Source organism: Rhodnius prolixus, unplaced genomic scaffold, assembly GCF_049639745.1.
Source record: "Rhodnius prolixus isolate KJV_2025 unplaced genomic scaffold, Rpr scaffold_16, whole genome shotgun sequence".
Classification (NCBI taxonomy): domain Eukaryota; kingdom Metazoa; phylum Arthropoda; class Insecta; order Hemiptera; family Reduviidae; genus Rhodnius; species Rhodnius prolixus.
The window spans coordinates 1,113,340-1,130,156 of NW_027411616.1; the positions used below are offsets into that span (position 1 = coordinate 1,113,340).

Sequence of the window (16,817 nt, forward strand, 5' to 3'; positions counted from 1 at the left end):
TTTTATTGAGCTCGTTTTACTGAAAGGTACCACAACAGTTTTTGAGATATTTACCTCGAGACAGTTCTCATCGCAATATTTTTGTAAAACATTAAGTTTATATTGGGTATCCCTCCAAGACGAACCTAAGATAACTATGTCGTCCGCATAAAGGAGCATTAATAACTCTTTATTTGTCTTAATATTGACTCCCCTCACGCCGTTATCTTAAAAAAATTTGACTATATCACTTAAAAATAGTGAGAACAGCAGAGGGCTCAATACTTCCCCTTGTAACACACCTCGCGTTATCTCAATTTCTTTGAATTTCATCCCTCCCTCTATTATAGTCATTTTTGCCTCATCATACAACTTTTTTAAAACCCTTATGAATTTTCCCAGGATTATATAGTAAATATAAGCTCACTGGCTCACTCACAGCAAATGTATTTATCATCTCATTTTAAATGCTTCAAAAGTTTTTTCAAATTTTTAATACATTGATAGAATCTTGCAAACTACTTTGCTCTCCCACTTCTCCTATTTAGTTCGATTTTAAGGTAATTAAGAGCTAGGGAAATAATTCATAACTAAATATATTATAAATAAGTATCTTAAGATAAAGATCTTATTTTATTTTATTGAATTACATTTGTCAGATTATTTTCATTTAAATATCTAAGTACTACTAAGATAACGTTTTGTTATTTATGTGTGTATCCGATGCAATATATCCCCACGATGTTTTTGTTGGGGGGGGGAATGTTAATGTCAAATACTACATGAATTGCTAGATTTATTGAAGGATTGAAGTACGGCATCTTTTTTTAATAAGAAGGCTTTGATTTTTAGGCAATATAATTGTGTTCAGAGAATAAAATGTTTCATCATATATTTGCTTATTTATACATTATGTTTGTTAAGGTTTCTGGAAGCAGTGCTGTTGCGAATCCCCAACCCCCAGTACCAATAACGCCTGGTCCAACCAGTATTCTGACTCCGGTTTCAGTGGTCTCGGGCCCTGATGTAGGGGATAGCAATAGCAGTGGTCATGATATTCTTGATAATCGTTCTTTAGTGCATCAAAATTGTGGATCAGTTGCCGAACAAGTGTCAGATACGCTTAGTAAAGCGGACGATTCGCAAACAATTCAGGTAGGTATTCTTCGTCACAAAAATGGTAATTATTATTGTTATTAATGGGAGGAATTAGCTCAGTACGCAGCGCAGTGTGCATGGATTTATAGCCAGCGAGCGTTGAATTTAAGTTCATTCTTGCTCCACTTAGATTTCCTCTTTCTAGGAGCCACATCTCTTTGTTCTTTGATGTTAGCATCCCTAAAAGGAAATCGGTAGTGCACTGAGAAGAAGACTACAGGCGCCAACGTCTTTATTTATATGCTAAGTTAAGAAGAAAAAAATTATAATATTCACACATTTTATAAAAATACTCACTTTAAGTTGCATTTATCCTCAGGAAAGTTCACAAGTCTCTCCCCACATACAAAAGGTAGGCCAGCCATTTAAAACTAAAGAACATACGGAATCTGAACAAGATGAGAAAACTGTTTATAGATTGATAATGAAAGAGGGACGGGGAATGGAGCAATACTACTCGACCGAACATGCATTAGATAGCGTAATTTCGGCTGCAGATAGTAATAATGCTGTTTCTTACAGTCAGGTATGTTTTAAAAACAGTATTTTAGTAAAAGGCAATAAATGTATTATAATAATATAAATTTATTATTATAATAAATAATTTTTTCATATTCTTTTTATTTTATGATTTAAGGCGCGTCAACATCTAGGGTTATTGGCCGGCAGTGCACTGAAAAAAGCTCCGGGCGCCAATAATAAATAATAATTTATGTAATATGTGTAATTTATAATTTTTTGCATTCCTATCCTGGAAATGGCTTGACTAGAAGTACCAATTTCTTAAAGGAAACAACTAAATTTTCCGCATTTTCCAAAAACTAGTTAGCCAAGTATCCCTAGTATCCCTACCTGTGTAAATTATTGAGTATTAAATATTCTTTTCACAAAAATCGATTTTAACGAAGGTTTCTGGGACATCGCGCTTCTTTAAAAATTCTCAAATTTTTACTCCGTAAGTTATTATTTTTTTTAATCGGATAGTTTTTTTTTTTAATCGGATAGGTATGTTTGGATTCTGCGAAAGTAATAATCATAAACACTTTTTGAACAAATTTATACGGTTCAAAATTTTCGTTTTTAAATACTGGCGTATTTGCCCCCCTAAGCAGTGTATACCAAAACGTTGGGAATAATAATAAAGAAGCATATAAAATAGTAATTTTTTGCGTTTGGCCATTTGCAAATCGTGTATTCTCAAATGGTAAGAGATAGTGACGCTGTATATCACTTTACTTTTATTTGATGGAGTTAATTGAATTGGTTACCCAAGTAAACGAAATAATTAAATAAATATTCGACTTCAATTTAAAAATTTTCTTTAATATCATTAAACTAAATTTTTGAATAAATTTCATCCTATATTAATTTGTAATTAATGCAGTAAGAGTATGATTATTATTATTATTACTATTTTGGTTTGTTAGCTAGTTAATATTAGATTCCCAATGAGTTGGCCAGAGAACCTACGCCTTTGCATCCCAGAGGGTCTATTGTGACACCCACCAGTTAGGTCGAGCTCCTCTTCCAGTCCTTTCTAGACTAGGTAGCGAGCAGCTGGGTAAAGTATGAAAACATGTTGTTTTTTTTCTCCGAAAAGTTGAACTTTGAGTCATACTAACCATTTCTCTACTACCTCTTCTTTCTGACAAAACCTATTCAGACTATCTTTTGGAAGGCCCTTACTTTTGTTTTTCTGTCAAGAGACCTACGATCATCCAAATGGCCTTGATGCAATAATACCGCAGTAAGCTTAGGCGTGTACCTTTTATGAACGTTTTTGCTTGCTTTTGGTTTGGGGATTCCACGTACCATTCTTCCTGCGACGTATCTATTCTTTGATAGCTTCTCGACTGTCTGCTGAGTGATTGCGTTGTAAGGCAGAGATGGGCGCCTAGATCAGAGAAGTGGGTGGGCCTGCTACCTCGGGAAAACACCTCTTGCTTTCCCTTCGATCTTATACAAAGTTTAGATACTTAAACTCTTATTATCTTTTCAGGATGTTATAAAAATTCTAAAAAAAAAGAAAGAACGTGAACTCAGTATATTAAATGAAAGTTCAATGGCCAGCCTTCCAAAATTCCAGCATGCATTTGGGAGACAATTATATCAAGGAATAGATGGCGGCACGGGAGTTGTTGTATCTGGAACTGGAAATAATGATAGTGGATCTCAGTTTGGGACAGCTATCTCAGAAAGGACAACAAGAGGCAAATATTTATTTCTCAAATTACTCAAACTCTCATTCCTTGTAAACCTAAACAATGAATTGTGTTAACTTTGCTACTGCAGGCGAAAGTGTAGTAGTAGTTACAGCTTCAGAAAAAGAGGACAGCACATTGTCTAAAGCAGTGCAAACCGTGCTTAAGGAAGCAGAATCCGCAAAAGTAGGGATACAGTCGACCACACAGCAGCGCCCTCAACCTCAACCAATGACAAAGGAAACACCGGAAGTGGCTAGCCAAAGTCAAGTACGTTATTTATTATTATTATTTTATTTGTATGCATTCGGGGTCTAGACCCATACAAAAGAGTTTGGCGTAACAACAATGTTTAAGGAAAATACAAGTATACAAAATTAATACAAAATAATAACACAAAAGTAATACAATTAAATAACACAAAAGTACAACAAAGTTCTTTCTGAAAGTCAAGTACGTTATATATCAATATATTATTCTGAAGCTAACGTGGTGTTTTTAAAGGTTCTCCTCCAGAAGAATAGTTCCGTTTATGCCTGCAAAAGCATAAGGCATGAAGTAAGATTTGAGATTCAAATCCTCCACACATTTCCATCAGTTAGCCTCCCGAACACCCTATTTCCTTACTCTTTCTACTTTGTATAAATGGCTGACCACACCTTATTTAGTGCTATCTTAATTACATTTTTTGCTTACATTTCTGAATTTGTTATCTCTAACATAGTTCACTCATTTTGGATGTAACCTGAAAGCAGAATACAGAAGACATTTTCATTTTCAGAGTGAGGAATGTTGGTTAATCTGACTCTATTACCATAACGAAACTGTTCATAATCAACGATTAAAGAGTTAAAATAGATTAATTTTTTTGCAAACACCAAATTTTCTTACCTTAATTTATCGCTCTTTAACGTTTAAAATTCTCAAATCACTTTTCAGACTGCTAAAATCAGATTTGATTTCAGTCTTTAAACTACTAATACTGGTTGAGAGTCCTTGATTTTCCATTTTTAACTCAGAAAACCTTTGCCGAATAGTATTTAGAGTTTGATTTATGTGGCAAATTTTTCCAAGAAGTATATCAAACTTATCATTACTATAGTTAGTGCCCATTTTAGTAGAAAAGATAATATAATGTATATATATGAATATCTTCAGTAAGCAGATGGTTATAAATCTAAAAAGATGATACTAACTTGAACTTTAGTATAGAGAGAGACAGACAAACAAAAACCTCTTCTCAAATAAACACTGTCACTGTCTCCCCACCACCAAGATCCTACAGTCCACTGATAATTTTATTAATATGAAAATTAATTAAAATTAATATCTTGAAAACTGTTTGTCAGAATTTCACTAAATTTCGTAAGTGCACAGAATATCTGTTAATAAATACGTCTGCCAAAAATTGTGAATTAAATCAGCCTAGAAACCACTTAGAAATCAACTACAACAGCACACGGGTGAACAGTAACGAAGCCAAAACACAACTCACATGTACTAACAACAGTTCGAAACGTTGCCGTAAAGATTTCTTATTTCTAACTGATTAAAAATTAAGATTGCTCAGAAGCCATCAACTGCTGGTTAAGAACGGCTATTATCTTATAAACTGAACAATTTTTAATATGTGGTATTTTGTGTATGTTGTTGCTGGATAATAAAGAGTCCCCACAGTACCAATTATCTCATCCTGTAAATAGAATCTTCTTCTTCTTCTTTGTTTTCGCTCTTATGCCTTTCAGCGTCGAGCTTTAGATAACTTAGGCCTTTAACCAACGGATGTACTCTTTTCTGTTGTTTGCCAATTTTTGGATAGAAGACCTAGTCTGACCTCGCTTTTGTGCCAATCGCCCGATGTAATCCAAATAGCCCAATCTTGGTCTGCGACCTTCAGATTTGGCCTCCATCAAGCACCTAATCTTCTCCTCTTCTCTTCTCCTGCAGACGTGGCCAAACCACCCCAACTGCCGATTCTCCAACTTGGTTACGAAGGGTTGTACCTCTAAACTGCTCCTTATTGTTTCATTTCTAATTTTATCACGCTTAGTTTTCCCTTCGACCCGGCGGAGAAATCTCATTTCGGCAGCTGTAACCCGGCTTGCATGCTTATCCAGCGTAGTCCTCGATTCTGCCCCATACTGAAGAAGAGGTAAGTAGACGGTCTTGAAGACTTTTTTGCTGACCTCTCTTTTACCGACCACAGTATTCCTGATCAGACCGTAGGCTTTATTGGACACACCCACCCGATTCAGCACCTCAATCAATTCTGCCATCCCGGCTAAACAAGATTCCAAGGTACCTAAACTCCTCTACCTGTTCCATGAATGCCCCTTTACACTCCACCCGGATTGATTCCTGTGTCCTTCCAACGTGCATTACCTTGCTTTTACTCTCGTTCAGCACCATTCCTTTCGATTTGAGCACTTCATTCCATTCAACTACTGAATGCTGCAGATTCTCTTTGGAACTCGCTAACAGTACTACATCGTCCGCGTAGAGAAACGATTGAGCATATATCGGCCTCATTCTCCAGTTACCTACCTTTACTTGGGGTGTTCTTCTTTTAACACTTGATGTATCTCGTCCATGAAAAGATTAAAAAGCAGAGGGCCTTAGCTGTCACCCTGCTTCACACCCCTCTCTACATTAAATGGACCCGATACTTCCCCGTTCAGTCGTACAACTACTTTGGATTCCTGGTATACTGACTTAATGGCCTTCAATAAGTTTGTAGGGACGTTCTTGACTCTCAATTTATTCCATAATTCTTCTCTTAGTGCCGAATCAAAAGCTGCTTCTAAATCCAAAAGTGCTAGGTACAAATCTTTACCTTTATCCCAGGCTTTTTCAAAGATCGGGAGAAAATATGATCATGAGTTTGTCTCCCTGGTCTATAAGCCGCTTGTTCTTCTTCCATATCTTTCTCAACTAGCTGGCATAATTTGCGCTCCAATATTCGAGTATACATCTTATATACGACAGAAGATAGGCATATTGGACGGTAGTTTTCACATTCACTTGCATTACCTTTTTTATGTATGGGGATAATGACATTATATTCCCATTCTTTAAGAATTCTTTTACCTTCCCATATTCTTAGAAATAATGTATGCTGTTTTTTAAGTAACTCCGGTCCTCCATATTTAATCAGCTCCGGATCAATATTGACTATTCCTGAAGCTTTCCCAGGTTTAATAATTTCCAGTGCAAACTCCACATTCTCTTCCCAAATCGGTTCGTCATCATCTTGGATCTCTGAGTCAACGCCATCTCTAAACGGAGTTCTTACACCAACGGGCAATCGCCCCTAAATCTACCTGCGAAATATCTTTTCCAAGTGTCCAGGATCTCTTTGCTATTCGACACTATCCTTCCTTCCACATCTCTTGACATTTCTAACTGGTTTGCTTCTTTTGCCTCTCAATGTTTTGACTGTCTGCCAGAAGTGCCTTTTCAACCACGTAGGTTTCTCCTAGTTAGGTAAATATTCCTGACTAGGAAATAAACCAGTTGTCCCGAGGTAACGGGGCCTCCAACGCTGGGCTAATTATAATTACCCGCTTGGAGTATAAATGATTCAAAGAACAAAAGATTAACAAAGTAAAACTAATGGAACTTAAACTATAATGATGCAATTTAGTTAAAGTTACAACTTTATTTTAGTCGAAATTTTTGCTTGGGTAAATCTTCTTCTAATTACCAATAAACATAGATTTTTTGCATAGTTAATCATCATCTACTCCTTTGTTACCTTCAAGAACAGGATAGAGGCCTTTCATGTTCTCTTCTATTCATTCCTATTTATTGTTAGATCTTTTTTTTCTTCCATTTTCTTTCTCTTTCCTGCATTCTCTCTCTTACTTCTGACCTCATGTCTTTACCAGAGAAATAGATTTTTCTTAATGGTTACTATGGCTGGTGGTGCTGCTTTTCTAGTCATTACAGCAACTTTTTCAGGTACCTCACCTCCATTGCCTGGGGATAGCTCTTGTAACCTTTTTTGTTAGGGTACAATACTCATTTGAGTGTGTTAGAAAAATGGTTTATAAACATCGATGTTGCCTTTGAGAAAACTTTCTCTTTTTTAGACTTTTTTTTGATGCTTGGAAGAATCTATTCCAAGCTTATACTTCACCTTTACAAATGTAATGTATTTTTTTAGGGTGTGATATTTACTTGTAAAGTACCGATTTCTATATCTAATAATTCACTACTACAAGGGAAGCCAGTAGCTATACTTAAAGGTTCCTCAGATCTAATTGTTCACGGACAGAAAGTTTCTGAAGAAAATAAAAAAGATTCCGTAATAAGAAGCAACATGAGCGCTCTTTTAGCTGCAGCACTACAAACCGCTCCAATCAAAAATATTACCAACTTGAAAAAACAGGTAATTAATTAAATTGATATCTCTTTTAGAATTCAATTCATCTTCCATAGATAATCTAGACGTCACAAATATTAGCAGAAACTAAGGGATTTGTTTTAAATATATTTCACTATGCTACTTTTTTTTAAACCGATCCATAAAAAAAATTTACTCGAACAAGCTCGCTGTTTTTTTTTTTAAAGTCAGTGCACTAATAATTTATTTAAGTTGAATCATCGTGAATACTCGAGGCGTAAAGTAAAGCGATAAATCGTAAATCGAACTTCAAATAAGAATGCAACTAAATAAATACAGTTTAACGTGCGTGAGAAGTATAACTTACTTCTGTAATACAAAATGGCTTACCTGGGGGTCTTAAGCTGAGCGTAGAGCTGTGAAGAAAGAAGGTGGAAGTAAAAAATAGAACAGTAAACATGGAATAGTAATTGGCACAGGTATTGTTAGTTTGGAAATTTCTGTACTGACACATAAAAAAAGAGTAAGATTAAAATTATAAATTTTAGCTAACTTGAAGGAAGTGTTGAGAGATACATATATCTTTTCATCATTAATCATACATTATAATGTTTCTTGATAATAATAATTATTATTATTATATTATTATTATTATTATTATTATATTTATACAATTTTCTCGAAAATGTTTCTACCGATATTCTACAAAATTTGATAGGGTAATTGGAATAAGAACCTTATAATTTTTATTAGAAACATTTTTCCGAGACCTGGGAAATTTAGGTACATACATATCATTAAAACTTAGACGTATTATGTATCCTTTCGGGTTAATGATTTCATCAGTAGTCTTAGTGCTACATTATGGTGATGATAATTAAACGAATTCCAAATAAAAGCGAGCTTTAGTTTTGAGATATTTAACATGCCTCATTCATTAAACATATGAAAAAGTAGCTTTTTATGGTTCTTTATTTATTATTGAAACTTTATTAGTTATTATTTATTAATTTTTTTCAGGAGAAAGGAGGAGAGGTCATTGTTAGAGAAAGTACTAGCAAAGTTCACGTACCTGCTTCGCAAGTACAAAAAGCGAAGAGGCCTGCTCCAGTACAAACAAGTGGTGGTACCAAATTAGTGAGATCTGAAAACTTACAAACTGGTTCTAGCAGTCCATCTTCATTAGTCACAATACCTCTTCCGGCAAGAGCTGTTGTACTGGCCATGAATCAAGCACGGGCTGCATCTTCCTCCACTAGTAGTATCAGCAATAAAATTGATCGAACTGATCAAACGGTTAGTTAGTTTAAACATGCTTCATATACTGAGATGCAAAAAACAACCAAACCAACCATAAAAATATCTTACTGATTTATGATATTGCCATTATCGATTATTTCCTTGGAAAGACTTAAAGATGAACATCTTAAGGGAGATTTCCCTCATGTGTTACCCGGGCTTTCTGTCATTATTTCCTTTAGAATAGATTAATAGAATAGATTAAATTAGGGCGGCCTCAAGGCCTACGCCACTGCGACCCCTTTGGATCTATTGTGGCTCCCCAGCTTTAGAGCTCGCCCTCCAGATCCGTCCGTTTAATCAGACTCTTAATTCCGGAGAGCGACTCCTGGATAAAGCTCACAGGCCTTGGTTTTTCCTCCCCGAGAAGTAACACCCTTAGCCATTTATTTCCTTTACTTCTTCAAGCGTTATACAATCCTTAAAACCATACTTGGGTTACAATGAGTCAAACGTGCGTGCAATGTCTTAGCGAGCTATTGTCTTCTGTGCTTGATTAAATCACTGTTATCTTTAGAAGCAATGGAAGATATTTTTCATTCAAATTAAGCCATATTGAATTTGTTTCAACCCCCTCTTTCTTCCTACATCCTAATAATTCCCTTTAATAATAGGAAGAAGTCTCACTACAGTTGGGTACATTAAAGTTTTTGCATTTTTCTTTTTATTTGAATGAACTGTCTGTATAAACAGCGTATAATTTTGAACTTTAGTCATCAATACTATCCACTTTTCAGTATGTGTAGCTGCTATTCAGCAATAGTTGCACTTAAAAGTGTAAAGTTGAGGGAGCGAATACATTTTCTTGTTCGTGCTTCACATTATTAGTTTAAAAATTTCGGGGGGGGGGGGGAGGAATGTGCCTTAAAAGTAAAACAAATTACGGATCTCTATGCATCCCAACTGTTTTAAGAAATGCTGAAGAAGTTGATATTCGTGAAAATATGCAGGCAATTAGGAGAGCTTGCTCTGCATAAAAGCTGTCGGTCTATCCCCCACGAATTGTCAGTAAAGCAAATCACAAAGAGGAAGCAAACTCTTATTAAAACTCCAGATGATTATATTTAAAAAGCAAATTGTCTGTTGGATGAAATTCTTTTTTATATTTGTAACAGCCTAAACACTCAAAAACCATTGGTTTGCCTGGCCATCTGCTTTTCTTGTAACTCAGAGTAATGCTTTAAATTCTTTCGGGTGTGAGCTAGCGCTCGGGGACCGCCCCCTAAAAAAAAAAAAGTAATGCTTTAAGTATGGAAGAACTTACAAGGAATTGTTCCTAAAGGCAAGCTATCATATCTGAATTTAGCAACATTTTATGGAGAAAATGCTATTCAGAGTATAAGGAACCCCTCTTTAGTCAATGATGAAAAAGTTCTTCAGAAGCATGATAATGCATGAGCTACACTTAAGCCTAATTCAAAAATTAAAAAGCGGGAGTTTGAATGTCTTCATCACCCATTTTGTTTCCCAGACTTTGCTCTTTCGGTCTTTCTCTTATTCCGGACCATGGGTCATTTGTTGTGGGTAAACATTTTACAAGAGAGAGGGAGTGAAAGCTAGTAGTGTTGAACACTTTATCTTCGATTTATGTACCAAAAATAATTTAAATTACTGGCACGTGGTAGATGAAGTGAATAATAGCAATAGATTTTACATTGATAAACGATTGTTAATCTTATTGTTAAGTCTTGAATACTCAGTAAAGTAAAACAGCCGAAAACACACTTTTTTTTTACCCCAAGTATTATTCTAATTTATATAATCAATGATAATCTCAATAAATGACAATAATTAAACAGAGAATGTTTCTAATCAGCCGATAACATTAATAACCAAGTTCTTCCGGTTTTTGCATCCTTTGTTGAAATTTCCGTAGATTGAAATTTGGAATTGATGTATTTATGCATTTCTTTTATTATTTTTATGATTATTTATTTCTTTTCAGAATGTTTGTTCTAGTACACTCGAACAGTTGCGAGAGTTTGAATCAGTACTTGAACACGTTACTAATACGTCACAGATGAAAGAGCGTTGTGTTAAGAAGCCTGGTGCTGCACAACCTTCTTCTGTGACACAGGATGTCCTCTCGGTGCAGTCACACAACCAGCAGACACAGGTTTCACACCAGGCGACCATCGTCCATAAGACGATGGGACAAGGACATAACTCGAACAATCACCAACAAACCTCCACAGTGTCTACACCAACTTCACCAAAAGAGACTACTCCTGCTCACACGTCTACAGAATTCACTACTCCTATCGAAATTACTGAAAGGGTAAATCATTACATTAATAATTAATTTGTTGAAATAAGAAATGAAAACAAATGTCGCGCTAGACAATTAGCAATCGAGGCTGTTAGTGTAAGCGTGAAGATGTATCGAGCTGGAGGGTATAAGCGTCCTAGAGTTATGGAGTGAGTGGGCTTAGCCTGAAGCTGAACACACGGTAGTAAGGCCTAGTGGCGTGGCTTGAGTAGGCTGGAACTTTGGCTAGGCACACCCAAGATTGCAAGCGCTCAAGCGGAAGACGTGGACAGATTACCGTGACATACGTACTATATTTTTACTTTTTGCTTTACTTTTGTAACTAATATATTCGTAATTGTACATATTTATAACTCTTGTGGGTTTTATCTCAAAAACCCGCATCCATCCTGGTTACATAAGAAAGTTCTGCCGTAGTCCAGTGCGCTCCACAGAACTATGTTTTCTATTGAATAACCAAGGGGATGGGTAAGGTTTTGCCTTAAGGGTAGTTGGTTTTTTCCTTTTTGTAATATGAAAAAAATACGAAGAGCTAGCAGAATTGCTTTCTGCGCTTTGATTATAGCGTGGTGGCCGTTTTCGATTCTCTGAAGGAGAGCAGTTTAGTGTAGTTTAGTATTAATGTGTTGTTATATTCTTGGCTATGTGAACATTTCTTTTTTTTTTTAATTTGTTTGTATTTTAATTTACTTAATTATCTTGATCATCCAGAGTTCCAAGATGGATTTGTGCAAGCTATAAAATTTTGCATTCTAGATAGATAGATAAAAATGTTTATTATTCTAACTAGTTATACCTTGTGTGTATTATGAAATATCTCGTGTTTCTCAGGTTGTCACACTGGTGAGCAAAGGTGGTTCGACAACTGTACAAGCTGTACAAACAACTGGAAATGTGCAGAAGATGTCGGCAACGCCAGTTGTAGTTGTACAGAGTTGTAGCAGCAGACAGAGTTCTCCTTCACCTACACCATCACACAAATTAAAAATTAATAAGCCAAAGGCCAAATCTAGTTCTATTTGCAAAACGTCACCAATTACAACGACTGCAACTACAACACTTAAGGTATTATAAATATCAAATATGGAATTTTTGATTTTGATTTATACTTGCTCATATAATGGTTGTGAGAGAAAGTAAAAATTGTTAATGTATCAAATAAAACTTTAAAATTGGATTTTTTTTTTTTTTTTTTGTGGAAGGGTTCTTCTGATAATGCGAAATTGTTATCAGCTCTTCTTTCTTCTCTCTCTCAGTCTCCATCTTCCTGCAAACATATGTTCAAGATGTCCATCCCTGTAACTTTCTTATTTTGTGGAATTTCGAGGGAATGCGATTTGTGTTATTATTAGCTTCTTGCACGCTTGTACTTTTAGATAAATTTTGAAATACCCTAGCTCATTTAGCACGAAGATATCTGTTTTTCTGTTGAAGCCATTCACAAGATATTGAAATTTAAAATTTGTTAGTTTCCTTGTGTCAAATCTCTTTATTTCTTTATTCCCAAGTTTTTATTTACTAGGTAAATATAAACGTAACTGGCAAAAATAACATGCATGCACATGTAAGGGAATGTTGCTTAAGTTAAAAATTAATTTTTTGCTTTATCTTTAAAATACCAAAAATCAGATGCGAAGTGTAAGGCCTGAATAACCCTTATGACTTTTGATAGAAGCCCACGTGAATAGCTTAAGAATATGGAAAGAATATGCACGGATGCAATCAAAGTCCGCCTTAAAATCTGAGAAAACAACAAACTTTTTTTTGGGTCGTGTAATATGATTGATTGTGTCAATCATTTCATACTTTTACATGAATTCTGTTCTTTTTTGGATTCACATGTATGTTAATAGATTGGTTAAGGTTAGAGCAGAAAATTGACTTTCGATTTTCAACTACATCATAAAAAACATCATCAAATTAGTTTTGAAAGCTATAATGAAAGCTTCAAGTGAGTTAATTTTATCCAAAAGTATTGTCAGGTTCCATAGTGGCACTAAACCAATAAAGAATTTGAACGTTCAGCGATTTTTCGTTTTTGAGTTATGCTGACCATCGTCTCCATAGACAGACAGACAAATTGTTGGGGCGTGATAGAGCTCCTTGTAGGGCTTTCATATTTCCGCACCAGAATGAAAGAGAAATATGTCCTATTGGGTAAGAAAGAAAAGTGACTGAAATTTCAGCTTAATTAGAATATTAAATGAAACTAATTAGTATGCAAGTAAATTAGGATGTAAAATTAAACAGGTATTTAAATTGGAACATCTTATAATTTTTACTTTTATTTTATTTTTTTAATTAATTTTTTCACTCAGAGAACCTAACTTAAAAATGGACATTTCCGGTAAAAACTCAAAATCTAAAATTTGATACTATTGCAATGTATTCACGAAATTACTCATCGGTAGAGGCAATGTTCCTGGTCACTCGGTATATTAAACTTCTCTCAAGAGGCGCTTATCTTTTTTTTTTAATCTTTATTAATAAGTTATTTAAAAAATGTATTCTTATTTTGTTTTTGTTTTTATGTTAGGTTTCAGCTTTAAGTAAGCCTCAGCAAAAGCCTCAAGAAGATGAGCAAACCACACAAAGAATCTATGCAATTTTAGATAAATATGCAGAACAACTTCGCAATTCGCCAGAACTAAAGAATAAACCTGCTCCAAGGAGGCGTTCAAATCCACCGACTAATCCAGCGCAGTCTTCTAAAAGAAAGGTGATTTTTATTTCCTTTAATGGTCCAGTTATTACGAAGTATAGCTTTAAGTAGAAAATGAAATTTAAATCGTTATTCTTTTAAATTTAAGAAGTAAAAGAGTTTAAAACCCTTCATAGTCTCCTGGTGTTTAACTAGCACGATTTAATATTGATAGATTCTGAGTTTTATATTTTTTTATTTGTATCGAAAATAGGTTCAATCGTTTATTTGAGCTTTAATACTTTAACTATATAATAAAATGAAATCGATCATTTTTATTTGAAAACAATGAAATTTTTTCCCTAAAAATTAATTTTTGGGGATTCTTTGCTTTCTAAGATTTCGACTGAAATCTTTTAAGTTGTTACAAAAATAATAATAATAATAATATTAAGGAGAGGAGGGTTTAGCTATGTGGTTAGCGTACTCGATTCCCACGCGGAGGTCCCGGGTTCGAATCCAGCTGCTAACTCTTAGATTTTCTCTTCCTAGGAGCTTCTTACAGCTCACTGTCCGGTGATGGACAGTGTTGTCTGTAACGAGAGAACACTGTCCGGAGGCCGGCAGTGCACTGAAAAAAGCTCCGGGCGCCAATAACCTTAGATGTTAACGCGCCTTAAATCATAAAAAAAAATATATATATTGCAAAATTTCCTTCTAATAAGTGTAAGAGTACAATGTCCTTAAATGGACGTAGGGGAGCCCTAACTATTTCACACTGCCAAATTCTGTCAAAATCGGGCTAAGATTTACAGGGTTATTAGTAATAATAATTAAAACTGTCCGGTAGGACAGTTGTAACATATAGGGTGAAGTGACCAGTAATTGACTGGGCACCAGTAATTGACATACCAGAAATAAACTGGTATTATAAGGGATATGAGCCGTTTTTAGTGGTGATTCTTTCAATTTCGTTGTTGAGAAGCCTTTGGGCAGCAGTTCCAGAAAAATATTAATTATTGGAAGGTTCCTTGGTATCAGTGGAAGGTTATTTGTATTAAAAGTTCCAAATCATGTAATTGACATGTATGTCAATTACTAGTCCTACAGCTTTTTTGTTTGAGACCAGTGATTGACTTCCTGGGAAAATGATAAGATAGGTTGATAAATTTTATTATAATTAAAAATTCAATACATTGTAAAATAAAATCATTGATAAAAATCGGCAACATAAAATAAATAGTAAAACTTCCAACAAAATATGTTTAAATTAATGAATTAGCAAATGTACGCCTTATTTCAAGAGGGCATGCAGAATGATTATTCTGTAGAGAACAACAATGTATGAACAACAAACTGGAATAATCGAGATCGCCGAACAGCTTCCGAGGCCTACGTGATTGATAAAAACGACGCCCACTTATCGGAGTTGGAAAATCTCTCATTCTCCCTCAGTTTTGGGTCCTAGCCACATGACAAAGAAGAAAGGGAGGAAATGGCTGAACCATAGAATTCCATCAAATAAAACGGCCAGGGGAAAAATGAAGCTCCCTCAAGAGAAGTACCAGGTGCGAAATCAAACACGTGGAGAGTTGGTGACCTTGTGATGTTACACATTAATAACATAAAAAAGATTGTAAGATCTATTGTATTTACCAATTAACAGACATGTTGACCGAAGACGAATATATAGCATCCCATAGGCTAAATAGGCTAAACTGTATTAAAAAAAAATGAAATCGGTATGAAAGCCATTTTTAATTCCCAAATAGGTGAAGGTTGGATCGCCCTGTACTACTTTATGGAGAACGTTACCAATTTAATAAAACCGTTGATGTGTGAGGTTTTCAAATGGCTTGTGATTTCAAGTGGCTAATTATCAATTACATAAGATATATTATGATGTTCATTTCCTATGTATTCCGAAAGAATATTTTGTTTTTTCATTCATTTTTTCTTTTATGGTGTGCCTATTTTAATAACACATATTTTTGTCAATTGGTTACCTAGTTATGTGAATATCAGTGGTTTATTTGTAGGTATGTGTATATTAATACCTATCCTTTCCAAGTTAAAGAGTCAATAACAGATATTATTTTTTAATCTAGTTGTTTCTTCATTGACGTTTCATTTATTTATTACTGTTAAAGTGCGAATGCTTACAACCTGTGGCGGGACGCGATGAACGTGCACACAATGTATATATACATGTACCCAAGAGGTAACTCCGTAATAATAAACAATAAAATACTGAATAGATGCAGAAAGTAAGAATGAATTACATTCAGATAGTTTGGTTTCGAAGCAAATGACACTGGCAGCACAGATTGTGGAAAATATTAGCGAAGCGCTCCAAAAGAAGGGAAACGTAGGAGAAATTTGGTTCACTAGAAAGCACCAACAACTCGAACCCAAAGACGCGTAGATGCCATCGGTAGCAGCGTTATAGGCGGAATGAATGAAACAAGGATGTGACCACATAGTCTAATCGGAAGTAGAGAGGGTAGTTTGGTAAAGTGAGAACCAAAAAAGTTCCCAAAAAAAGGTTTAAGTAACAAAATATTTAGCGGAAACTTGAAAGGATAAGAGAGCGGAAGAGTTGAGAGAAAGAGATAAAAGCGAGCCGACAGACATTGTGTACGATCTAACAAGCATTTTAGCTAATATCTCCTTGGTACTATTGAAAGTAAGGGCTGTTCTTCAAATTACCTGTCTTGGTTTGGACTTAATTAAAATTGTCCGATAGGACAGTTGTGTAAGGTTGATCGTCAAAAACTGCATAAAAAAGGGTAAAGTTGAAAAAATATTAGAATATTTAGGTTTGCCTATTTAAAAACTGATTGTAATTAATTATGAATAAGACTAATTTTTGTTATAAATCCAATTGAAAAAGTGATTTAGGTGATTTAAGTGATTTATTTAGAT

General features: G+C 34.8%; 1 protein-coding gene across 13 annotated transcripts in view; it reads left to right on the forward strand.

The window, feature by feature from the left end:
• The window catches only part of LOC141457498 (uncharacterized), an 83,848-nt gene that overhangs the window by 20,790 nt on the left and 46,241 nt on the right, over positions 1–16,817 (forward strand). For all 13 annotated transcript variants that reach the window (XR_012460393.1, XR_012460394.1, XM_074134570.1 and 10 more), the window contains 9 exons: positions 904–1,134; positions 1,457–1,663; positions 3,137–3,347; positions 3,430–3,608; positions 7,504–7,728; positions 8,704–8,979; positions 10,928–11,260; positions 12,083–12,316; positions 13,788–13,970. Coding sequence is in view for 11 of the 13 variants with exons in the window: in XM_074134570.1 (XP_073990671.1) it covers positions 904–1,134; positions 1,457–1,663; positions 3,137–3,347; positions 3,430–3,608; positions 7,504–7,728; positions 8,704–8,979; positions 10,928–11,260; positions 12,083–12,316; positions 13,788–13,970 (2,079 nt within the window). In the remaining 2 variants the exon portion in view is untranslated. The remainder of the gene's footprint in view (positions 1–903; positions 1,135–1,456; positions 1,664–3,136; positions 3,348–3,429; positions 3,609–7,503; positions 7,729–8,703; positions 8,980–10,927; positions 11,261–12,082; positions 12,317–13,787; positions 13,971–16,817) is intronic.